Raw genomic sequence first — 24,359 nt, forward strand, 5'->3', positions numbered from 1 at the left:
AGCCCATCTGCCTCTGTCCATATTGCCGTCGCCCTCTGTACCGACTTCCAGGATCGCCCTTTTTTTGTGCTGTCTTTGCACAAGCGACGCCTTGCTTCATGTCTGTACACAATTAAAACCGGTCTTTCCTCCACCTGCGACAACAACAACGATAATATCCCCGGCGAATGATGGCCTCTGTAGTTACGCAGACGCCTGCCCGGCCTGTTCCCGGCATCTGGCCTCAGACTCCCGCCGCGCGCCCTCCAGCAATACCTGCTCCCTCCTTCCAGTCTCCCTCGACTCCACGTCCTGCCCTCGTACCTTCGCAGTCCTCGACCAACCTCATCACCGCAAATCCCTCCGATGCGCCCATCCAAGCGTCGATGCGCCCGCCCGAGGCGCTGGAACCCGTCGAAAGAGCTGCGCGCACAATCAATGAATCCCTCGTCAGTGAATCGCGGTTCCCAGAGGTCGACAGTTACCTGTCTCAGGGCTACTCGGCCGACTATGAAATTCAGTCATCGCCGACGTGGGCGCCCTTTCAGAGAGCCGGCTTCTACCGCATTCCCGATGAGATCTTCGAGCAGTACAACAATGCGCAGTTGACCACTAGCATGGGGCTGTTTGCGGAGTTGAGGTATGCGTGGACGACAATCGACAATGCCTTGTACATGTGGGATTACTCTGCACCAAGGCCTGAATTACTGGGGTTCGAGGGACAGTCGCACAGCATCCTTGCCGTCAAGCTCGCCGTCCCTCGCGCGGGGGTGTTTCTGCCCAACATCAAACACGTCATTGCCATTGCAACCACTGCAGACATATTTCTGCTGGGACTCGGGACGGAGTCGGCTCCGGGCAGCTCGTCTGCTCTGTCTCTCTTCCAAACTGGTATGTCGGTCTCAGTCAGAGGTCTCGACGTCAGCGTCATCGCTTCCTCGGCAAAAACGGGGAGGATATTCTTTGGTGGCCGGACGGACAACGACATCTATGAAGTTACGTATCAGCAAGAGGATCGGTGGTTTGCAAGTCGATGCGCGAAGATTTGTCACACTAGTGGTGCTGCCAAATCTTTGACGTGGACGTTTAGCAGCTTTGCCCACGGACAGAGGGAGCATGTGGAACAGATCGTGGTGGATGACAGCAGAGACCTGCTTTACACGCTGTCTTCCGCGTCGAATATTCGCGTGTTCCACATCAAGCCGGAAGGCGGCCTGCCTCTGTTGGTCACGAAACCGGCATCCGAGATCTACGACAACATTGGCCACATCATTAACCAGAGCGAGTCCCTCAACAGCCGAGTCAAGATTGTATCCATATCAGCTCTTCCAGCTTCGGAAGCGTCGAGGTATTCCCTGGTAGCCATTACGGCCAGTGGGTACCGGATATACCTCAGTGCCAAAAGCGCCACCTACAGCTACGGGTCTTCAGCTAGGTCCGGCGCGCCCATCAGTGTACAGGCTCAACATGTCAAGATACCGCCAGTGTCCCCCAATCCCGGTCACTCGAACACATGGGGACCTGATTCGTCCGGCGACATCCATCAACCTATCAAGACGTTGACGACCACTCGACTCGCTGCACGGTACCCGCCTGGCTACTTCTTTTGCTTTACGGCCAGGGACGCCAATTCACCTACCGACCAGTTATTTATTTCAGCCCCCGACGCCGGAAGACTCCTGAGGAGTTCGGAACCTGGTCAGACAAGTCGAACTGCCGAATCTGCAATATGGCTCTCGCTGGGCAGTCGCGCGGAGGACATAGGGTTGGTGACCCCGTACTCTGCTCCAAGTTCAAATCCCGTCGGCTATGGGAACGACTTGGCTGTCCAATTCGACAAGCCCATTCCAGAAATTGCCATCTTGACGAATACCGGCATCCACATCATCCGAAGGCGCCGCTTGGTGGACATTTTTGCGGCGCTAAGCAGTCAAGGTGGTGGTCCCGAAGGATTTCAGCACGAGGTCAGCAACTTGATCCGGGCCTATGGTCGGACGGAGACTCTGGCGACAGCACTTGCGGTGGCATGTGGTCAAGGAGTCGAAGACACAGGCAGTGCTCAGTCCGTACGGGTTAACGACCCAGAAGTCCTCGAGCTTGCCCGCAAGACCTTTATCGAGTACGGTGGTAAACCAAGCATCAATCAAAACTCCATCACGGATAGGTCTGTCCCCTTGATCGATGCTGTACGACCGTCGCCGCGCCACGCCGCCATTGCCTTGTACCTTTCGCGCTTGTTGAGGTCGACGTGGAAGAATGTGATTGCTGTGGCGTCGACATCACCGGCCGGCTACCAGATCAATCCTGCGGTGCCTCTCAGAAAGTTAAGGGACGTTCAAGAGTCTCTGTCTGCACTGCAACGCTTCTTCCAGACGAACAAGAGTTTCATCAAAGGTCTGAGTGGGCCGGATGATCTTTCAGCAACAAGCACCAAGGACGACGAGATCGCTCTGCAAGGAGAACACCGTGCCTTGCATTCGTTGGTCAAGTTTACATCCGACACTATTGAAGGTCTCTCGTTTATTCTGGTCTTATTCGAAGAGAAGGTCGCGGAGATAGTACCCCTGCTGCCCGAGGCTTCGAGACCGGAGATGCTGAAGCTGACTTTTGAGGAGCTCTTCACGACGAAGAAGGGCTACGAGCTTGCCAAGGAGCTCGTCAAAGCTATTGTGAATCGCAACATCGCCAAAGGGTCGAATGTGGAGACGGTGGCCGAAGCTCTGCGCAGAAAATGTGGCAGCTTCTGCAGCGCGGACGATGTGGTGATTTTCAAAGCACAAGAACAACTCAGGCGGGCGGCCGAAGCAGGGGCCAACAATGACTCTTCGCGGAATCTTCTCAATGAAAGCTTGAAGCTTTTTGAGAAAGTGGCTCACAGCTTGCCCCATGACTATTTGGAGTCGGCGGTGAAACAATACACAGATCTGCAGTTCTTTGCTGGGGCCATTCAACTTGTTCTTCGGGTCGCTCACGAAAAGGACAAGGCGAACGAGGCCTTGTCCTGGATGGCAGAAGGTCGACCGGAGCCAGACCCTCGGAAAGCCAAGTTCGATCTCAGAAGCCAGTGCTACGACCTGATCCACGCGATCATTGTGGCCGTGGACAAGACCACAGAGCACGGCCCGAGTTTTGTGGATGGTCACCCAACGCTGGCTACCACCAGACGGAACGAAGCATACGATGTCATCAGCCGGGCCAAGGATGAGGCGTTTTTGACCAATCTCTACGACTGGTATCTCCGACAGGGATGGTACGATCGCCTGCTCGCGACCGAGTCTCCGTTCATCGTGACGTACCTCCAACGCAAGTCCAGTGAGGACATTCTGTACGCGGATCTGCTCTGGAAATACTACAGCCAGACGAATCAATTTTCCGAGGCGGCCAAGATTCAATTGCAACTTGCCCGAAGCTCGTTCCCACTCTCGCTCGAAAAGAGGATGGAGTATCTGAGCCGCGCGAGAACCAATGCCTCCACTTACACGCCAGGGGGCAACCGGAAGACGAAACAGCAGCTCCTCCAAGAAATCAACGAACTCCTCGACATCGCGACCATACAAGATGAAGTTCTCCAGCGCCTGCGGGACGACTATCGACTGGGGCCGGATCGGAGACAAGAAGTGCTCGATCAGGTCAATGGACAGATCTTGGACATCAACACGCTGTTCAACAACTACGCCGACAACGCCGGGTACTATGACCTGTGTCTCTTGATCTACCAAGTGGCGGATCACCGGGACCCGGCCCAGATCAAGCAAACATGGCAACAGCTCCTCCAGTCGGTGCACGACAAAGTGCAGGAAGAAGCGCAGATTGAACCCTTTGAAGCCATTGCCGACGAAGTGCGAAGTCTGGGCAGCAAACTGCGCGTCTCGGAGACGACGTTCCCGGTTCAGACGTTGCTGCCGATCCTGGAGAAATACTCGTACGAACACCAACGCAACGTGGCGCCGCCGCACTGGGTGGTTGACATCTTTCTGTCCCTGGAGATCCCCTGTGAGCGGCTTTTTGAGATCTTGGAGATGATGTTCTTCGCGGCGGATCCTCCGTTTGTGGGATCGAACCGAAAGTACATCGCCTCGGAGTTGGTTTACGTGGTGGGCCGATGGTTCCACGATTCCACCCGAGCCGGGTCTGTGATCTTTGGAAGTGAGGTGGCGGCGGTGAGGGTGCAGGAGACGATGCAGGTCTTGCTACAGCAGGGCAGAGCGGCGGGACTGGACGAGGAAACCACGAGGGTGGCCAGGGAGGTTGTCGAGAGAGTCGGGCGACTTTTGGGGTGAGAGGAGGAAGACACTACACACACACACACACACACACCATGTATTTTGTAACTCCATGTGCTCGGAAAAGTCATGACCAGGTAGCAGTAGTCACTGAGGATTCTGGATCTTGGAGTCTGTGAAGTTCGAGTACCAGAACCATCAGTGGGGATCATTTCGCCAGTGTTGTTACACAAGATTGGAATGGGGAAATCTGACGCCAGTTCTTGCCCGATTGAGGAAGTTCAGAATGAAGCCCTGAATTTTGTTTGGGCAGAAGATGGAATAGAATGGATGGATGGATGGATGGATGTAATACCTGTTCCTCAACTGTATTAGTTCCTGTGGGTTCAGATACATAAACGATACACACACACATACACACACACACATACACACACACACATACACACACACACATACACACACACACATACACATACACATACACACACACACACTCACCTTGTCCTCGTGTGTGTGCTTGGTTACCTCTCACCTTACCTCACCTCACCACCAGTATCTTGTGCTTTGACCGCCACACACATATATTAATCAATAGTACCTATAAGACAATGGCACAGAGGGTGACCACAACACCACCCGCGACCGCGACCGCGACCGCGACCGCGACGCGACGAACCCGCCGTCGTCCCCTCTCGGCCCGGAAGCTCGACGTGGTGTATCTGTGCTTCTTCATCGTGCATGTGCCGATCATGTTCTGTACGTTTTGCATTGAACAGACACACGTTGACACATTGACACCCAGGGGCTACTCATCCATCTATCTATCTATCCTTCTTCTATCCACCCATCACCTATTATTTACTTGCCCACACAGCACTACTTGTACACTCACATTGACGCATTGACACGCCGATATCTTTATCTTCACATTACATTGAGAAAATAAACCTAACAAATATTTGAGTAGTGGTCGACCTGGCCTCGATCCTCCCATCCATCCTGGTCTCACCGCTCTCGCACAGCCTGCGCGCCTACCAGCTCCAGCGCTTCCAGGACCAGTTCTTCGTCCGTCCGCCCGCGTGGTTTACCGCGTACATGTACCTCGAGGCCGTGTACCACGTGCCGATCAGTCTGTGGATGGTGTGGGGGATTGTCAAGGGTGAGTAGTAGTGGAAGTATGATAGCTTTCTCGGAGGACAGCCAATCTGTCTACGGAGTCATTCAGCCACACCTCGTGCTTGTTCTTGTCTTGAATGTGTTCCTGCTGGGATTGATGGCACTTTCTGAAAGAAGCGGGAGGGAAGTGTCTCATGAGATGGGATTTCGTCGTGTTCTGATCTATTAAGATCCTTTATCCCTTGCTGACCTGTCCTGCCCTGCCCTGTTCTTCCAGATCACCCTCTCGTCCCCCTACACCTCTTGATCTTCGCCCTCGAGGTTGCCGTCACCACGCTCACCTGCGTCGTCGACATTTCCGCCTGGGAGGGCTACACCTCTGCGCAAAAGTCGGACCTGTACGGGCTGTACGTGCCGTACTTGGTTCTCGGTACGTTCTTGACTCTTGACTCTTGACTCTTGACCTCTTGACCCTTTCTCCCTTTTTTCTCTCTGAATATATATCTCCCTCTCTTTCTCCCCGAGATATACGGCTTGGTATGGTCGGGCACGAGCTCGTTGATCAACTGACGTCTGTGATGCAGCGTGCTTGATGGGCATCGACGCGTTCGTCAGAGTCAAGAGACAGATTCTGCACTGCACCGGCTCCGGCTCCTCGGAGAAGGGCAAGACTTCATAAAACGCTGGCATGGTGCGCAGGTATCATTTGCATGGTTAGTTGGTTGATATTGAAGAGTGTGTGTGTGTATGTCAAACGAAGATGCCAGGTGACATGCATGCATGCTCTTTTATATATATGTATGCGCCATGGCAGATTTTTTTTGGTTCCCGCGTGGTCCCAAAATCCACAAGAGAGAACACCTGCAACCCCCGAAAATGCACAGGATCAAGACCAGTCGCGCAGAGATTCGTCGTCTTCGTCGTCGCCGTCGTCCTTCTCTTCCTCCTCTTCTTCGACTTCCCCATATTCGTTGTTTTTACCCAACCACCCCCTTTTCCCTCTCTCTTTATGATAATGGTCTTTCTCCCCCCTCCTCCTTTTCCCCTTTCAAGTATATGTATACACATCCTACAACTCTCCAAACTGCTCCTCATACTTGGAGATGTGGGCGACCTTCTCGGCGCTGGCGCTGGTCTCGTCGAAGCGCAGCTCGACCCACTCGTCGACCAGCTTCTTGGCCAGCTCGAGCCCGATGACGCGCTGGCCGAAGCACAGCACCTGCGCGTTGTTGGACAGCACGCTGCGCTCCACGCTGTACGGGTCGTGCGCCGTCACCGCCCGGATGCCCTCGACCTTGTTGGCCGAGATGGCCACGCCCAGGCCCGTGCCGCAGATCAGGAGGGCGCGGTCGGCCTGTGAATCGTTCGCCGCCCATCGTCAGTATTCGTCCCCGGCGAAAGTGAAAGGGGGGCCAAGTAACGAAGTGACAAATCAGTCAGTCACGCACCTCTCCCGCCTTGATCTTCTTGCACGCATCGACCGCCAGGTGCGGGTATGCGGTGGAGTCGTCGGCGTCGACCACCCCGACATCCAGGACGTGCGTCACGCCCGCGTGCTTCTTGAGCACCTCCTTGAGCGCCGTCTTGTAGGCGTGGCCGGCGTTGTCGCTGCCCACGACGATGCGGAGCGGGGTTTTGGTGGTGCCGTTGGTCGCCATGCTGGAGAATGTGAGGGTATAGAGAGGGGGGCCTGGGATCGGTTGGCTGGGTTGCTCTCTGTGTAGGTGTGGTGGTAGGTGGGGGTGGGAAATATATCTATCTATCCCCTTGATGTTTTTCTCAACAATATCTCAACCAGTGTCTGTCTGTGTTGACTGAACAATCCACCTTAAAAAAAAAATGAAGACGAAGAGAAATTACATATTAGGCACAACCCCATCGCTGCTCGCTCGCTCGCTCGAATTGGCGGCGACGGCGTGCATTGCCGTATCCGATGGCCGCCCTCGCCGCCGACTGGCGTCATTGTCTAATTTTCTAGGCCGGCGGGATTGCCGTATCGAGGCTCCCGGGCCGGTTAAATTCACACGTGGGGGAAAGAAAGGGTCTCTACCTGTGTGGGGGAGAATTCCGCCGCTATAACAACGCAGTGCGAAGCACCTACTAAAGTGTTCAAGAATCCTCGGCATACCTCCCTCTTAGGTGCTGCTGACGCCGTTCCGAGATCAGTTGACCTTTTAATTTAGCTGAATTCACACTTGAAGACCCACTAAGAGCAAGCACCCCTTTGCGCATATTACCCAAAGATGCCCACGAAAGAGGAAGAGGCCGATCTGGCCATGGTCATCAGAGACCGCGAAACGTCAAATGAACATGTGGGTATACGTAATCTGAAAAGGTGGCCCACGATTCAACGGAGCGGTTGTCACTCAGGCTGACGACTTCTCTAAGCTTCTTCGGTTCCCCCAAGTTCTCCGACTTTACCATCAAAGTTGATGAACGTGAATTCAAAGTCCACAAGATAGTTATATATGGCCAGTCAGAATATTTCAATCGCTTGTTCAACAGCGATTGGAAAGTACGCTTAAACTCCAATTCTGATAGAGCTGTCTCTAAGTTTGATGCATAGGAAGCTCTGGATAATAAGATCGAGCTCAAAGAAGACGATCCAGGTGCTGTCGAAGCGATGCTCCGCTTCATGTATGAAAATGAATACGACAGCGGCGAACACAGCTGGGGACGAATATCTCCCATGCTTTTCCACGTGAGGGTGCATGCAGTCGCAGACAAGTATGGCGTCGCAGCCCTGAAAAAGCTCTCGAAGCAAAAGTTCGACCATGCGACGAGTGTTTGCTGGGATATGGACGACTTTCCCCACGTGGTAGCCGATGTCTATGATAATACCCTCGGATGTGAAGAACTTCGGGACACTGTCGCTCGCGCGTCTCACGAACACATCGAGGCGTTACTCATCAAGGACACGTTCATACGCGTGCTTCGCGACACCAGCGGCTTTGCCGCCGACATCATTGGGCTCATGAGGGATGGGATCACTCCGCAAGCTCGATACGAATGCCCCAAGTGTGGAGTTGAATGGGAAGCAAAGCTTGTTCCTGGGAAAACTTATTGCTGCCTGCATTGCGGCTCTCGTCAGTCTAACTGGAGCTCATATATTATTAGCGGTAAAGACTAGGTGAAATCTTTGCGATTGGCTCATAATTGGTGAGTCCACAAGTCCTGTTCAACATCTTCTCTCGGTGTAGTTAATGCCGACCGTCTATAATTATGGCTTCATTCAATGCTGCGTTTTGGTGGATTCTGTGTAAACGAGGTACCTACATAACCATTTCATGTCCTTCCGGTTATCGAGCAAGCTTCTGAAGATGGATTCAAAGCCCACACGGGACTTTCATCAGGCTGGCCGAATCGATTGCAACACGCTTACTGTCCCTCGACAGATGTCTGCTCGATTGTAGATTGCGAGCTCACATCTTCATGGTCTTCAACGGTCGCAAGCAACAGATCCCAGTTGAAACCTAACGCAATCTGAAATTCACAATATGCCCATCCGAGGCTACCTAACCATACAGGGCAGACATGACAATAGGCACAGCCTTCCATCTTGGAGAGTATTGATATCTGGTCCGATAGCGTCCACCCCCTCCGAAAACGCAGTCTGAATATTCTCCGATGCCCCCGACAGACCCGGTGATGTTTACAGATGGAGCGGGCATTTCGTGTATACAATACCCGAAATTTCACGCTCTACAGCACCTCGGTAGCCCAAGTAGACCCGACTTTAGTTGCGACATACATCTTCGCATCCTGTCCCACAAAGAAGAGCTTGATCCCCGAGGAGACCTTCACGAGACACATGCTGCTCGGCTGTCTTGCTTGTTGATCGACCACGCCACCCATCTGCCAGCTTCCAGCGACCTGAGATGACGGTTGCACTTCAACCAAGTTGGTGAAAGTCGTATTTTCCGTATTGGCGACCTCAATGAAAATGACATGTGCATCGTTGCCCTCCTGAAAGCTGGCCATGGCGCCGCCCTGTGGGACGGTGATCGGCCCGGCGGGTCCTGGAAGGAACAGTTCGGCATTCTCCCAGTGGTCGCCCATCCAGTTCATTGCGCTGAGTCGGTTGAATTCGCCAGAGTAATAGACTCTTGAATCGCTCCCGTTCAGTGCGAAGCACGTCACACCACTGTAGGGCGCAGCGGGATGACCGGGAGATGCGTCAGATGGCAGGACCGTGTTAACCCACCTTCCGACCCATGCCAGCTCATTGACAAGGTTCTGCGAGTCGATGTAGTAGATGCGCTGGTCGCCGTTGGAGAGAGTGAGGCCGGTCAATGGACTGTCGCTGCGCACTGGGTGGGAGGGGAGGACGTTGTTCGACCACGCCGCTGTTTTTGACGTGGTGGAAGCAGACAGTTCGTTGATGCGATTGACGCTATCGATATAATACACTCCCACCTCGTGCGTTTTCTTGATGCTGATGATAGAGCTTCCAGACCGAACCTCGAGAGATGGCAAGACCATGCTTTCATATGCGCTCGAGCTGCCCAATGTGCCATTCCAGATGGTTTGGTTGACGCGTGAAGTGGTGTCGGTGTAGTATACTCGAGTATCCGTGTCACTAATTCCACAAGATGTGAGGCCACTACCTCTCTGAACGTTTCGTCCGGGCAGGCCATTTATGATTGTCCAGGATCTCGGTCCTGATGGATTGGTCGTTGTGGGTACTGACACGGCATGCTGGAGGGGATCTCCTCCATGAGTGAAGAAGGCAGTAGGTATATTCCCATCGGGAGAACTGCCAGTGATTGAGCTGAATTGCGGACCTGCCAACCATTGAGCGGCATTCACCCAATAGGACTGCAGTGCTTCGAGGACCGATGCCCCCTCCGATGTGTTGAAACCGACGACCTTAGCACCGGTGCTGCAGGGGTCCCCAGTGGTGTTGAGGTCCAGGTAATGATGAAAAGACGAGTCCGTAATGATTCGGCCGACACCAGCGACGTGACCATCATAGACTGCCAGTATGTTGATCTGCTTTTCAGTAGTGAGAGAGGGGTCGTTGAAGAACTGTGATTCACAGGGCCGGCCAGTGTTCTCCACGAAAGTAGGGTGACCTCCCTGCACCTGGCCCGTGGCAATGACCAACGGCAATTCTTGGTGCCCGTTGATGATGGGATACTCCACGAACGTCTGACCACTGAACGTGAGCGCGTCATCGAGCTTCCATGGTGTCCGAAGGCCTGGTCCGCTTACACCGTTGAACCCAAGGACCTCTCCCTCATGCATGTGATCTGGAAATTGGTTTATAGGCCCAGCTGGTCCCGACAAGATTGGATGCGCGACCCCGTTGGGAAAGGACAGCACTTGTGGCAAATCGTCGGACTGATTATCGAAGTCCCATTGTCCGTCTCTGCCTTGGACCAAAGTATCGGCTCGATCTCCTGTAGAACCGGGCCAGTTTGCAGGGGCTCCAGCTGGGATATCTGGTTCTCCGGCGCCGTACCATTTGCGCATGGATCGGACACGTGGGATCTTTCCACACATCAGTGAGCCTAGCCCGGCATGGTCACCGGTAGCCAGTACTCCGCCGCCTCTTTCCATGAATACTGCAATTGCCCTCACCTCATCGTCGGAGATGCTAGGTCCACCGCCATTGGTACCAGCGTAGCCAAACAACCAAATTTCGTCGTAAGCATTCAGATCTGTCAGGGTGGTAGAGAAATTGAAGGGGGCCTTGAAGGTTGCATTCGAGTCTCCTGAGCGATGCGCAGTATGGACCAAGATCATATTCTCTGATTGCAGAGTGAGCACCAGATTGTGGAGCGTGAAGAGTGTATCGTCAGGCGAAGGGCCCCAAGTGAAGCCTCCATCTGCGACCGGGTCAGGACCGGAGTCTACAACGATGAGAATTGTGATGGGCAGCATCGCACTTAAGATTGATGATTAGGATTCATGTGAGGCTGGCCATCATGAAGTGAGGCTGACGGTGATTATATATATGTATCTATGTCCTGGGGCTGAGGAGCTCAAGCATTCGGGTGTGCTGCTCGTATTCGTGTAGCGCCGCGTACCTTGTGACTCTTCAGCTGGGAAGTGCCAGAAAGGGGGAGAGGCAGCTTGTGCTCGTTTGACCGGATCTTTGATTGCGGATGATGTCTAGGCGAGGTGCGGTCTAGACTCTAGACTCGGCGGCGAAATACGAGAAAGAAAGAAACCCCGAAGGACACGAGGCAGATTCGTGATAGGAAACCCATCATAGTCCATTTTCACCCCTGTATATTTCAGCCCGCGCGAGCTCGTGTTGCGTGCAGTAGCTGAGGCTTCTAACCTGCAACGATCAGGCCAGCGGACTCGTTGTTGCTCAGAGTCCGTCTGCGTCTCGCATGCCTGGTGTAGTGAACACCGAAAAAGTCTTATAAATCACCATTCGCGGTTTTCGAGACTATCTAACGCGGCCTAGGGGTCGCCTCTTTGCTCGGGGTCAAATTGAACATGTATAAATGAGATATAACTGATTGGCGGCGGCGTCGTCGTCGTCGTCGTGGTTGTGGTGGTGGTGGTGGTGGTGGTGGTGGTGGTGGAGAGAAACAACAGCGTGCATCTTGTAAAAATTGTGGGGTGTTGCATCACATGATGTCCCGACACAGCCTAGTGAGGCTTGGCGCCCAATGGAGGGGCAAGAGGGCTCATTATAGGCGGATGCCGGAAACGCCAAATATGGGCATGCCGAGAGACGCCAAGATCAGTCACGAGTCTGGACACAGATACTAGGAAGGTATTCACCACGGTATAATGGGCTTCATGGTTACTATACAATACTACTACTGCTGCTCTCTCTGTGTGTGTATGTGTGTGTCTGGATGAGTCTTCCATAATAATTGGGAGAGGCTTCGAACTAGGCACTGTTATGTCATATACTTATTACTGAGGATTCTTGGGGACACTCACAACCTCGCCTTCCTCCTTCTTCCCACCTATATATAAGACACCCCCTCCCTCTCACACACATACAAACACACACACATCGACAATGTCTGCATCACCACCACCATCATCATACCCCCGCCTCCCCTCCAAGCTGATCCTCACTTCCACCAAGGCCTACTTCTCCCCGTCCCGCACCATCACGTACCTTGCCTCCCTGCTCGACCCGGGGAACCACATCCTCCCCCTTCTCCAACGCCACCGCGCCGACGTGCTCTTCGTGCTGATCCCGGACTTTCTCACCATTTACCCGTGCGCCCAGGCTCTGAGTAGCAGCAGCAGCAGCAGCACGACAGGGTTCAATGAGTCCCCTGGGCCAGAGAGACAGGCTCTAGATACGGCAGCGTCGGCCGCGTGGCCCATCGCCCTGGGCGCCCAGAACGTCTACCCCTCGACCACCTACGGTGCGTACACGGGCGAGATCGTCGTGCCCGGGCTCCAGGAGCTGGGATGCTCGGTGGTCGAGCTCAACCACGCCGAACGCCGACGGTACCTGGGCGAGGACGACGCCACGGCCGCGAAGAAGGCGGCCGCCGTGTGCGCCGCGCACATGGTGCCGCTGGTGTGCATCGGCGAGCTGGACCGGCCCGACCTCCGCGGACCGCTGAGCCAGTCCGTCGGCGCCGCCGTGGCTCAGCTACGGCCGCAGATCCAGAGCGTCTTGGCCGCCGTGCCGCACGACGCCCCTGTCATCTTCGCCTACGAGCCCGTCTGGGCCATCGGGGCTGCGGAGCCCGCCGGGGTCGAGTACGTCGGCCCCGTGGTCCAGGCCATCCGCGAGCTCGCCAGGCAAGTCGTGCCCGAGAGAACGGCAGAGGTCAAGGTGGTGTATGGGGGCAGCGCGGGTCCGGGGCTGTGGAGTGGGAAGACCAATGGGGGAAACGGGCTGGGGAAATGGGTCGATGGGCTGTTCCTGGGGCGGTTCGCCCACGAGATCTCGGGCGTGAGAGGAGTCGTGGAAGAAGTGGTCGAGAGTCTGGAAACACGGTGAGAGGACCGAGATGGTTGAACAAGATGATTCGACCCAGCAAGCAAAAAAGATCACCCACTGTACACTGCGAAACATGCCCTCGTCAAGTCATGAACTCATCATCCAAACCAACAGGTAGTTCCCAAAAAAGGACGCAGATCGCCCCTCTCAAACATATCACATCAATCCCAAAATGCCCGCAGATGACTCCACCCAGCCAGAGAACCTGGCGACGAAAGCAAACCCTCCTCAATCAACCCTTCAACTCTCCAGGTGTCATGACCGACACCACGCTTGTTCCCTCGCTGAACCGCGTCCGGAACACGCGGTTGGCGTTCTGAAACATGCCGTCCTTCAAACTGACGACGATAAATTGCGAGCCCTGGAATCTGGTCTTGATGATCCGACCAATATTCTGAGTGTGGGAGAGATCCAGTGCCGCGTCCACCTCGTCCAGGATATACATCGGAGCCGGCTTGAACTGTAACAAGGCCAGAATGAGGGACAGGGCAATGAGCGATCTATGACCACGGATAAGTAAGTGCTGCGCCGACCCAAGGGGGAAGAATGCCATACCTTTGACCACCAGAAAGCTCCGTGAGACTCTGTTTCCAGACCTTCCCCAGACAAACCTTCACCTCCAACCCTTCCTGGATCCGATCGATGTTGTCGTCCAACGGCACCAACTTCGCCGTGTTGTTCCCCGGCAACAGGTCCGAAAAGATGTTGCCAAAGTCCTCGGTGACCTTGCGCCATGTCTTGATGAGCGCCTCTTTCTTGTACTCGTCCAGCGTGCTGATCGTCTCCTCAATCTTCTTCTTGTCCCGGATCACGGTACGGAGCATGTTTTTCAGGGATGCCTCTTTCTTCTCGACACTATCGATCATGGGCATCACCTTGGGGTTGATCTTTTTCTTCATCCCCTGGAATCTCTCCGTGACGTTTTTCAGAGTTGCTCGACTCTCGGACAAGTTCTTGCCGTGGAAATCGTACGGCGTGCCGGGGCGACCAAATTGATCCTTGTTGTCTTCAATCCAGTCATGTTCCTTCTCCAGCGCTGCCACCAGTTGTGCCGCGGCCTGGGCGTCCTTCTGGGCTTTCTCAACCGCATGACCCAGTTTTTGCGCCTCCAGTGCCTCTTCGGTGATCTGTTTGGATTTCTTGGATTTGGCTTGTTCCAGTTCGCGCAGCTCGTCATCGAATCCCGTCAGTTTTGCTCGTTCGTCGTCCAGTTCAGCCTGAGCGATGTCGTGGTTGCTCTTCACCGTCGCTTCTTCTTGCCGGAGGTTCTGGAGTTCTTCTTTCTGGGTCTCAATGGCCGCATCCGCCTCGGAAAGTTGCTCCAAGGCGGCGTTCAAATCGCTTTCTGCTTGTTCACAGTCGATCTTCGTGTCCTGCAACTCTTTCTGAAGCATTTTGATTGCGGCTGATGTCTTGCTGAGTGACTTTTTCAGGTCGGCCAATGACTTTTCGAGTTCCTTGAGCTTGCTGTCCTTGTTCTTACTGAAATCCTCCATGTCCTTTTCGATCCGCTTGACGTCTCTCGCGGCCTCGGTTTCCCGGGCTTTGGCACTTGCCATATCTTGCTTCAGCTGCACGATCGACGCTTTCATCTCTTCGACTGCCTGGATGATCGACGAGGAAGAATTGCCCGAGATCTGCTCCTCTGCCAGTTTGATTTCATGGCTTTTGAGATCGAGAACTTGCTTGACTGACTTGATATTGGCGAGCTTTGAATGCTCCTGTCTCATGGTCTCTTGGAGCTGCCGAAGTTCTGATTGGCGCTGTTGCAGTTCCTTGGTGACCTCATTCAGCTTCTGAAGGATCACGAGGACACCACTGGAGTTCGGAGCACTTCCTCCAGAAAGTGTACCCGATGGGTCATAGACGTCTCCTTCGAGCGTCACGCTCTTCAGTCTTACCGAGGGATCGAAAGTTACTCGTTTCGCCGTTTCTGCATCCTGACAGATCAATGTGGTCCCAAACACGTAGTCCATGGCGGCAGACACTTCGTGGTCGTACCCGATCAAGGACAAGGCAAGATCGACCTTGCCGGGTGCTATCCGTTGTGCGGCTCCAATTTTCTCTGCTGAAGCTCTGAAAGCTGAAATCTTGTTGAGGGGAATGATGGTCACTCGCTTTTTCAGCTTTCCGTGCTGGAGCAACTGTGTCCCCGTCTCTGCCGTGTCCACGACGACGTTGTATAATCGACCACCAGCACATATTTCGAGTGCGGTCCCGGCGACAGACTTGTCCTTGTCCAAAGTAAAGAGTTGAGCAACCAATCCCTTCACCCTCGAGCGGTCAAAATTGGGCGAAGGATCACTGAAATGAAAGTCAACGTTCGCAACCCTCCGCTTGAGGTCATCGGCTTGTTGGGTGAGAGTGCGGATACTCTTTTGAAGGGCAACTTCCTGTTCTCTCATGCTCTCCTCCCGTCCAGGTTCAAATCCCAAAGTTTGCAGGTCGCTCTCCAGCTTCTGTGCTTCCTTACGGAGTACTTCAAGACCCTTGAGGAGATCAGCATTCTGTTCACGGGCTTTTTTGGCTCGTGGCTCGTCTTCCTTTATTCGCTTCTCAAGGTGCGAGATCTTCATCTTGGCTTGTTCCTGTTCGGTGGTTGCGGCCGTCACTCGATTTCTGGCTTCCTGCAGCTGACCTTGATAGCCACTTTCCTGGCCCTCGCGAGACGCGACTCCGGTCTGTAACGTTGACAGGAGCTCCTCCTTCTTCTCGACTTCGGCGTTCTGCGAATCATGCTCGGCTTTGGCGCTGTCCCACTGCGACTGCAGTTTCGCGAGTCCTGCTTTTTTGTCATTGACCTGCTTCTCCAGACCCTTGACAGATTTCGCAATGTCTTTCTTCTTTTGCTCTTCTTCAGACAGACTCGAATTCTTCAGATCAAGCACAGTTGCCAGTCGTACAAGTTCGTGGCTGAGCTCTTTCACTTGAGCCTCAACTGCTTGAAACCGCCCGCCTTTGCGCATCTCCTTTTCTCGGACGGCACGAACGCGCTGGGCGTCTTCATCCAGGTTCTCGATCTCGCGTTTCAGCTTAAAAGCATGTTCCTCCAGGTGCTGTACCTTCGCTCGCTTGACTTCATGTTCTTGAGTTGCACTCTTCATCCTTTCGCCGGCTCGAACGTAGTCTGCTGCAACCACCACGCGTGTTAATCTCTCGAGTTCACTTTGTGTTTTTTGATAGTCTAGCCACGCCCTTTTTTCGCCGCGCAACTTGTCAAGTTTGGGCTCGATTTCTTCGCGTAACAGGCCCTCTATCTCAACGACCTTCATCTCTTTCTTCGCCATCGTCTTGACGGCCTTTTCCTTGCGATCCTCAAACATACGGGTTCCCGCCGCTTCCTCGATCATTGCCAGTATCTCAGCAGCCTTCATGTTGAGGACTTTCGTGATGCGCCCCTGCATGATAATAAAGTTCGGGTTATTGATGTTCAATCCAACGCTCTGGAACAGATTCTGGACCGTGGTCTGCTGTGCCCGGTGACCGTTGATCAGATATTTGCTTGTCCCGCCCATTACTATTTGTCGCGTTACGCTAATCTGCGCATATTCCTCGAAGCCGATCGGACTGGTGCTCTTGTCGCTGTTATCAAACACGATCGTAACGCTCGCCTTTGTTACTCCGGCCTGGCCGCGCTTGTAGATGAGGTCTTGGAGGTTCTGCGCTCGGACGGTCGACATATTCGTGATGCCCAGTACAAAACATATCGAGTCAAGGATGTTGGACTTTCCGGACCCGTTGAGTCCTGTCACCGCATTGAAGCTTTGATCCCAGCCAGAGATGACAGTTCTCTGGCTGTAGGATTTGAAGCTGTGACCGTTAGCTACCGACGATGTTCATGCGAACAGTTGCAAGGCGCTTACCCATCGATGACCAGTTCTATGATCTTCATGATGCACGGTCACGCAGTCAACGTGATTATTCCAGTCCAACACGTCCAGGCGCATGAACAATCCTCGTTCTAATGATTGCCATCGGTTTGTTGACAACACTCGATTCGGCTAGCCTGTTTCGCCGTTTGAGGGAGGTGTGGCGAGTCGGTCTTGGCGCAGTTTTCAACTGCGATGTCCTCGGAGCTTCTCTACCGCTCCAAATGCTGTGCTTCATCCAGACTTGTAATCTCAGTTGACTTCGCGTCCCAATACGGTTGTGAAGGTGCCCGTGAGCCAGTGATGGCATCAATATCTAGGACAATCGTGGGGCCCCCATCAGGGACCAGCATCCCCCTGTTCCTGGCGCCAGCTTTCGCACGACCAGCCGCTACAGCAGCAACATTATCAACTTCCGCCCTCCGATCATATGCTACCAAAAAGGGCGAGAAGGGCGAGAAAACAAGTCACACAAACTGGGCGCTACACGCACGTCCCAAGATTGACAGGAACAAGAAAAGAGGCGTCTCCGCCATCCGACGGACAGGACCCAGGAGTATGCGAGGACTGTGGAAGTACCCCCTGCCAGTGCCTGTGGCACGAGACCACCGGGGAACCGCGGCAGAATATGCCGAATCTGCGGATCATGGGCTGTGGGGTTTCTTCGACAAGTCAAAGCAGGCACTGCTTCCACCGGATGATGAGTCGAGCCACGGTATGTCGAGCGTCTTGTTCCCTTATTGTGAGCAACAGGAATGAGCTGAGCTGACTATTGATGTGCGGCAACAGGCCGAGCCTGGACGTACAAGGAACTGTCCGTCAAATCTTTTGAAGATCTCCACAAGCTCTACTGGGTGTGTGTCAAGGAACAGAACCGAACCTTGACCCGGGAAAAAGAGAGACAGCGTCTGAGGGCAGGCTACGGGGAAGTGGAAAGCGAAGAGAGAGTCGCTGTGGTAAGTGGTTCACCCGTCCTTGCTCTGCCGAGTCACAATGATGAAACAAACCCTTTCACTCGCCGATATGAAACTTCGGCCTCCAGGACCGCTTAATCCTGTTGGTCATGATTCGACTATTACTGGAAAGTTATCTGAGACCAGAATACCGTCACATTCCATTCAACACAGGACCCCCTCTAGTGGCAGAAAAAGCTGACCCTGTGCTCCTTGACAGGTACGAGAAACGATGACCCTTATCAGACAAGTCCTGGTCGACCGGCAGTTGTCGTACAACCAAGCCCGGATATTGGTCGGACAGAAAGAAGTGGCCGAGATTCTTGAAGAGTCACGGTCTGTCCTGGAGGATGATAGCCCATTGGAGCACATGGAGTCAACTCAACAACAGCAGTGATATAGAGTGAGAGCGTGTCCCGGCAACTCAATATACCGGACGACTTGCTCAGTGACTGTTTGAATTAGCGGTCCCCAGCTGAGGATTGGGCCGGGGGGGCTTTAGCACGAACGATCCCTGGCTCATGTGTAATAGCCTGTATACCAAAACAATTGAATACCTGAAAGCTTTTCCACAAACCTGCTATCCTGGTCTTCTTCTGTGCTCCCAAATTGCGCCACCACATGGCTTGGATTACTTCAAGTAAAGGGACCCAGGTCTGCCAGGGTCTCAAAATCAATATCGACACCTTCACACCCTCCAACGCTGCCCAGTCCAAACAGTGAAGGATCAATGCTCGTCGAAGTCATTGACACCAAGTCTGCCCAACCGTCCGTGCTGGCATCAGACCCTCCGGTGCCCACCACGTCAAGTCCCATGTCCGATCGAGCGGCGGCTGCGGCAGCCGCAGCTGCCGCTACAGCGCCCTCGCGCGCAGCCAGTTCGGCGCGCAAGATCCGCAGCGGCTCCCACAGGTTGTCGTTTCCAGCCAGGTAATCCATCGAGGGACGGTTCTGGAAGAGCCGCTCGATGCGGCTGCTCGCGGCGCGGGCTTCGGCGGTGTCGCTGAGCGCTTCGTGGCGGAGGACCATGGAGAGCATTGCGGCGACCGAGTGCCATGAGAAGGCGCGGATGACGGCCCAGTCGAGGCTGTAGGGGGCGTAGAAAGTGATGAGATTCTGGGTGCTTTTGCAGTAGTCGATGGCCAGCTGGTAGACTTTGGCTTCGAGCCCGGCGCGCTGGCTTTCGTCGACTCCTTTGGCGTTGAGGATGGGTTGGAGCTGGACCAATCTGATCCGTTTGAACGCTTGGTGGAACAGGTCTTTTGCTAGCTTCTGGAGGATCTCGCTCTCGTCCAGATTTCTGATGTACAGAATCTCCAGTCGATACCGGGCTTGTCGTAGGACCTCGTTCTGAAGATCCAGATAGCTACGCACCGTCATCGAGGGAGTATACGTGTTGTTGATGACAAACACGGTCAGAGCGCCCACCTCGTAGTGGATCAGGGCCACAGTCATGTCGGTGAATTTGTTCTGCTGCTGAGGACGGGTCGAGGCAAACTCGGTAGTGTCCCAATCTCTGTCATCCTGGTTCTGGGGTAGAGAAGTATTCGCGTCACCGGAATGGAGCATCGGTTGGAGCCCGTGATTCTCAACACCCCAGGCATCCAGAAGCGCAAGGTGATGCCACAGTCGCCGTCGAAGCTCGATTTGCCACGGAGAAAGACTGAAATGAGCCCCATCGTGATTGAGTCCCATTCTCCTGGCCATCGCATAGGCGACAGCCAAGAGACTGCTGGCGTGAAGCATTTCACCCGTCCAGAATAGAAGAGTCTGATGAGAGCAATCAGCCTGTTTGGAGTCAGAATCCAGGCCGAGAACACTGAAACTTACAATATATAACAAGAATGTCTGCAGGGTGAACAAGGAGTGACTTGTTGTCAGGTTCACTTGACTCAGCCCGTGTTCCACGTGCGAGCGGAATCGAGAAAGCAACACCTTTTTGGATTCGTGAAAGCGATACTCAACCAATGCCGGACACATCGACAGCAGTGCTAGAGAGTAGATCACGAACAGACGGCACTCCAATTCAGCTGGGTTCGCCGACACACCGCGGCGGAAATGGTTCAGCTCGAGCTGCAGCGTCGGTTTATGTAGGACCTTGACGAACGGATCGACCTTGTCCAGAAACGTATGGATCAAGAAGTCGCTGTCGGTCATGGAGGGGTGGGCCAAGGCAGGTTGGCCCCGACCACCACAGATGTAAGGAAACAATAAAGCGTCCCCTTGCGGCTTGGGCTCTGCTTCCAATGTAAACTTCAAGTCCCCTACCTGCACGACAACAAGATCAGACTTGGTTCAGAAAAAGAGACTACAGGCTTGAAGCAACTGGAGGTCTGCGCGGGACGAACTTCGTCATACATGGCAGCCCAGAAACCCTTGTGGAGGTAGCGGGCTCTGTCCTTGTCGAATACAAGCTTGCCATCTGTGGGATTGTCCTCTGGCGTAACAGATTGACGAGAGAATTTGTGTGAAATATTCTGAGTCATGGTTTCCATGGGGTTTCCTGCACCGAGGACGGAGTTTGAGCCTTTTTCCTCTTGTTCAGCTGGCGACGGGAAAGGAGACTGACCTTGCTGCGGTCGACGACTCAGGTGTCGCACGAGTTCTTCAAGTTCGGCCACTCGTTTGGACAAGGCATCAGTCGATTTGGGTGTGCGTCTGCTCACCAGACGACTGGAGTCCTCGTAGACGCAATCGACGCAAAACCGTTGGCAATTGGAACATGGCTCAGTTTTGGAACACCTGACCTTCCTCCGTCTGCAATCAAGGCACGGGAGGTCCTGGGTGGGCACAGGAGACTCTTGCACAGGTGACTGATGGCTCATTTCTGGAATGAGCCTCGAGGTGTTTGTCGTGCGCAGACACGCAGAAGAGGGATGTGGCTTGGAAAGAGTCAGACTTTGATCGGGACGTTTTATACTCAGGAGTAATAATAATATCGTGGAGCCCGGGTCGAAATAGCGCCTTGGAGGAGGGTTCGATGGTGGTGAGCGATCTGCATCTCGACCAGCGGATTCATTTGTTCTGTCAACATGACGGAATGGGATCGCACCAGCCCTGGATCGGTGCTTTATAGCTTTGGGCAAAAGTCGGGCAAGATTGACTCTGCTGGCGGCAGGGTATATGAAGGGAAGATTTGGCTGTCGTGGATGGATTTCTCAGAGTGGCGCAGGCCCGGAGCTAGTTTGTCGCCGACCCTCCGCAGGCGCCGGTGAGGCTCAAGCAACAACAACGCAAATACATATGCCGACGGGAACTGACCGTCAAGGCTTCAGGAAACGCTGAACGGCGACCATTGGACTGGCCGTCGAAAATACGGCAAGGCTGTCCAGAAGGAGGAATCACATCAACAAAATATCAGCTTACGTTGGTACCAAGACTCTATGAGGCTACACCTGAGTAAAAGGACGATCAACCGTTTTCAGAATTGGTTATTACTTTTGGTTGGGGTTGCTGGTTGTCTCCTCGTTACAAATCTAGAAGTTGTGAGCCCCCAGATCCTCCTCGATCTGCGTCAGGATCGACGGTTGCGTGGCCTTGAAACCCAACCGGGCAGCACGGTCTCCCTTCACCAACATGTTCGCAGCTATCAGCGACCCGATCTCGCCTTGCCCGGCCTCAGCCGCTGGCACGCTCTTGGGCTCTGGTGAAGCCACGACGCCCTTGGCATGCAATACCTTCGCCAGTACAGAGCCCAACTCCTTCCAGGGCACTCTCTCGCCATGAAGGATGTAATACCTCGAGTAGGCGCTGCCTGTGGGTTTCTCCGTTCCAGCGATGCCAACGATCTTTGTGAGGAATGGGACGCCATCGGCCACATGAATCGTACTGGCCACAGCCGAGCCATCGCCAACATACGGGACGAATCCATGCTGTTTGGCATTCATGGTAAAGATGTTGTAGGCAACCCCCAGGTTTGGTGCAGGTCCAATGTTCGTCCCGTATGTTATGCCAAAACAGACGATATAGGTAATGATCTTTCCCCGTTCTCCCGCTTCGAGCACCCTGGTCCACATCAGTACATACCCGGGAAACCCAACGCATGGGACGCAGGAAGCACTTACGGTACGTCCGTAGGTCCATTGAACATGGTCGGAACGATCTTTCGGATGTCCTCCTCGTTGTCATCCTATGGGTCAGGTCAGAACATGCCCATACCTTGCCGTTCTTATGGGGGGGGAGAGACGGACATTCCACACTTTGCTGTCGGGATTGAAATTGCCACTCTTGCCATAATCAATGAAGTTGCCGGTTCCAGATATATGGATCAGGGTGCCTTTGGCGTGCTCGGGCCTTTCTTCCATGCCTGAGATAATCGTCTTGACAAAGTCGCCATCGAAAGAAGTAATGGCATTGATGACTATGTCATGTTCCTTGCTCAACGATCGCACCAGCTCTGTGTCGGAAATGGTCCCATGGACGATTCGATCTGCCTTGGCAGTGGTCTTGAACCATTCGTCGACGTTCGTGTTGCGCAAAAACACCGTCAGTGGCCATTCAGGATATGCTTTCTTGAGATCGATGGCTACACGAGCTTCAAATTCAGTCAGCACGCGGTCCCAGATCTCGATAAAGCTACCAACATCCAATGAGGCCAGTTGGCCCGAAGAGGAGCACGGAAGGCATGCTGAGAGTCGAGCAGTTCTAGTCTTCTAGAGGCGAAATGTTCTTTCCTGTAGGCAAGTGGTTGCTGTGACAGGGCTTCCTGAGACTAGACATGTCCGCGTCAAAGCCCGTAATATACCCTCTTTCAATGCGTGCTGTCATTGTCGAACATTCACTCATCTGGTAGATGGCATCGACGGGTTGGTAATTCATTCATGGTTACTCAGACGCATCCACAGCTCGGAGGAGATCTTTTGCATATGGGGTTCCTGACGATGCGTGGTTTTAGATAAGCCAACCGTCGGCGATGCTTCGTCTCGCCGAGCGAGCGAACCAATAGAGGCTGAGTCGATGGGCCCCTGATCAGATAATCGTTCTCCATACGGGTACAACGGCTTCAGTTTGAGAAGGTGGTGCGACTGTCAACATTGGCGTCTGCTATCAGTATACCTGGTCGGGTTCTCCTAATAGAATCTTTGCTTCCTCCACTATCAGTCAGCGGTCCACCGTAGCAACGGAAGACGGGAAGAACAGCAGCTGCGAAGCCTCCGTCTGCATGCACATGCTCTGTAATTCAGGTGGATGCTATGCTTTGACCATGACAGCACGCAACCCTGGGCAGGAGAAGCGGGGTTCGTGTTCACCTACAAGAAGCACTCGTATTTGGATGCTAAAAGGCACGTTGCAGAAGCTCTCCTGTCGTGCCAGCTCTTCACTTCTAACAACCTTCTACTCTCAGAGAGTCCTCGTCCGTAGTTCATCACTCGTCAAATCTGATCAAGATACCATGGCGCAACAATATCTCAAGGGGAAGACTGCCATCGTCACCGGCGCAGGGAAGCCCACCGGGATTGGAGCTGCATGTGCGATTGCGCTGGCTGAACAGGGTGCCAACGTATGCTGCTCGTCGCCGTTCTCACGATCGTCCGCGCTGACAAGGTGACATCCAGGTGTTGATCCACTACAACACCTCAGCAGGACCAGCAGAGGAAGTTGTCGCCAAAGTCAAGAGTCTTGGGGTGCAATCTGTGGCAGTCAAAGCCGATGCGTTGAGCCCCGACTTCGGTAGCACTCTGGTGGACGCTGCTTTGAAATCGTTCAATGCGAAAACCATCGACATCATCGTCAACAATGCTGGATTCGCCACGCCCAACATCCAAGGAATCGCCTCTGTGGGATTTGACGAGTGGGATCCCGTGTTCCGTGTCAATGTGCGAGCCCCATTCGTCCTGATTCAAGCAGCGCTGCCACACATGACCACTGGGGGACGCATTATCAACATTGGAAGCATAATCTCGCGTCTTGGTTCCTGGATGCTGCCCGTGTACTGTGCCTCCAAAGGGGCTCTGACCTCCATGACAGTCGCAATCTCAGAGGAGCTCGGTCCCAAGGGGATCACAGCCAACGTGGTGTCGCCGGGTCCCATTGCCACTGATCTGTCTATGGAGGGTACACCCATTGGAGCGAGGTTGAGGAACAACCAGCACATCAAGAGGGAGGGCACACCGAAAGAGGTTGCTGAGGCAGTGCTGTTCATGGCGAGTCCAGGGTCGTCGTATATCACCGGTCAGGTGATCCATGTGGATGGAGGGATTGCTTTCCCTTAAAGGCAACGAAGGAAGCTGGAGCAGCGCGTGGATTCCCGGATTGTCCCGTACATGGGAGAAGCAAACGT

General features: G+C 53.9%; 11 protein-coding genes across 11 annotated transcripts; 6 read left to right on the plus strand and 5 right to left on the minus strand.

The window, feature by feature from the left end:
• Window positions 1-170: 170 nt before the first annotated feature.
• AYL99_04878 (hypothetical protein) lies at window positions 171-4,259 on the plus strand (the record flags this gene model as incomplete). Its single annotated transcript, XM_018836390.1, has 1 exon — window positions 171-4,259. One exon carries the CDS (start codon window positions 171-173, stop codon window positions 4,257-4,259), a length of 4,089 nt encoding a protein of 1,362 aa, XP_018693243.1.
• Window positions 4,260-4,813: 554 nt separating this feature from the next.
• AYL99_04879 (hypothetical protein) lies at window positions 4,814-6,000 on the plus strand (the record flags this gene model as incomplete). The annotated part of the gene is made up of 4 exons (XM_018836391.1): window positions 4,814-4,961; window positions 5,173-5,364; window positions 5,599-5,751; window positions 5,906-6,000. The coding sequence occupies 4 exons, from the start codon at window positions 4,814-4,816 to the stop codon at window positions 5,998-6,000; spliced, it is 588 nt and encodes a 195-aa protein (XP_018693244.1).
• Window positions 6,001-6,390: 390 nt separating this feature from the next.
• Window positions 6,391-6,979, minus strand: AYL99_04880 (ribose 5-phosphate isomerase; the record flags this gene model as incomplete). Its single annotated transcript, XM_018836392.1, has 2 exons — window positions 6,391-6,675; window positions 6,770-6,979. 2 exons carry the CDS (start codon window positions 6,977-6,979, stop codon window positions 6,391-6,393), a joined length of 495 nt encoding a protein of 164 aa, XP_018693245.1.
• Window positions 6,980-7,564: 585 nt separating this feature from the next.
• On the plus strand, window positions 7,565-8,451 carry AYL99_04881 (hypothetical protein; the record flags this gene model as incomplete). The annotated part of the gene is made up of 3 exons (XM_018836393.1): window positions 7,565-7,656; window positions 7,710-7,836; window positions 7,888-8,451. 3 exons carry the CDS (start codon window positions 7,565-7,567, stop codon window positions 8,449-8,451), a joined length of 783 nt encoding a protein of 260 aa, XP_018693246.1.
• A 572-nt stretch (window positions 8,452-9,023) lies between these two features.
• AYL99_04882 (hypothetical protein) lies at window positions 9,024-11,207 on the minus strand (the record flags this gene model as incomplete). Its single annotated transcript, XM_018836394.1, has 1 exon — window positions 9,024-11,207. One exon carries the CDS (start codon window positions 11,205-11,207, stop codon window positions 9,024-9,026), a length of 2,184 nt encoding a protein of 727 aa, XP_018693247.1.
• A 1,105-nt stretch (window positions 11,208-12,312) lies between these two features.
• On the plus strand, window positions 12,313-13,257 carry AYL99_04883 (hypothetical protein; the record flags this gene model as incomplete). Its single annotated transcript, XM_018836395.1, has 1 exon — window positions 12,313-13,257. One exon carries the CDS (start codon window positions 12,313-12,315, stop codon window positions 13,255-13,257), a length of 945 nt encoding a protein of 314 aa, XP_018693248.1.
• A 232-nt stretch (window positions 13,258-13,489) lies between these two features.
• AYL99_04884 (hypothetical protein) lies at window positions 13,490-17,149 on the minus strand (the record flags this gene model as incomplete). The annotated part of the gene is made up of 3 exons (XM_018836396.1): window positions 13,490-13,757; window positions 13,813-17,067; window positions 17,121-17,149. 3 exons carry the CDS (start codon window positions 17,147-17,149, stop codon window positions 13,490-13,492), a joined length of 3,552 nt encoding a protein of 1,183 aa, XP_018693249.1.
• Window positions 17,150-17,429: 280 nt separating this feature from the next.
• Window positions 17,430-18,476, plus strand: AYL99_04885 (hypothetical protein; the record flags this gene model as incomplete). The annotated part of the gene is made up of 3 exons (XM_018836397.1): window positions 17,430-17,841; window positions 17,916-18,082; window positions 18,300-18,476. 3 exons carry the CDS (start codon window positions 17,430-17,432, stop codon window positions 18,474-18,476), a joined length of 756 nt encoding a protein of 251 aa, XP_018693250.1.
• A 239-nt stretch (window positions 18,477-18,715) lies between these two features.
• Window positions 18,716-20,565, minus strand: AYL99_04886 (hypothetical protein; the record flags this gene model as incomplete). Its single annotated transcript, XM_018836398.1, has 3 exons — window positions 18,716-19,849; window positions 19,910-20,347; window positions 20,428-20,565. 3 exons carry the CDS (start codon window positions 20,563-20,565, stop codon window positions 18,716-18,718), a joined length of 1,710 nt encoding a protein of 569 aa, XP_018693251.1.
• A 990-nt stretch (window positions 20,566-21,555) lies between these two features.
• AYL99_04887 (hypothetical protein) lies at window positions 21,556-22,705 on the minus strand (the record flags this gene model as incomplete). Its single annotated transcript, XM_018836399.1, has 4 exons — window positions 21,556-22,084; window positions 22,144-22,208; window positions 22,270-22,613; window positions 22,663-22,705. The coding sequence occupies 4 exons, from the start codon at window positions 22,703-22,705 to the stop codon at window positions 21,556-21,558; spliced, it is 981 nt and encodes a 326-aa protein (XP_018693252.1).
• Window positions 22,706-23,471: 766 nt separating this feature from the next.
• AYL99_04888 (hypothetical protein) lies at window positions 23,472-24,291 on the plus strand (the record flags this gene model as incomplete). The annotated part of the gene is made up of 2 exons (XM_018836400.1): window positions 23,472-23,579; window positions 23,635-24,291. 2 exons carry the CDS (start codon window positions 23,472-23,474, stop codon window positions 24,289-24,291), a joined length of 765 nt encoding a protein of 254 aa, XP_018693253.1.
• Window positions 24,292-24,359: the final 68 nt, after the last annotated feature.

Source organism: Fonsecaea erecta, assembly GCF_001651985.1.
Source record: "Fonsecaea erecta strain CBS 125763 chromosome Unknown Scaff4, whole genome shotgun sequence".
In the NCBI taxonomy this organism is placed as follows: Eukaryota; Fungi; Ascomycota; class Eurotiomycetes; order Chaetothyriales; family Herpotrichiellaceae; genus Fonsecaea; species Fonsecaea erecta.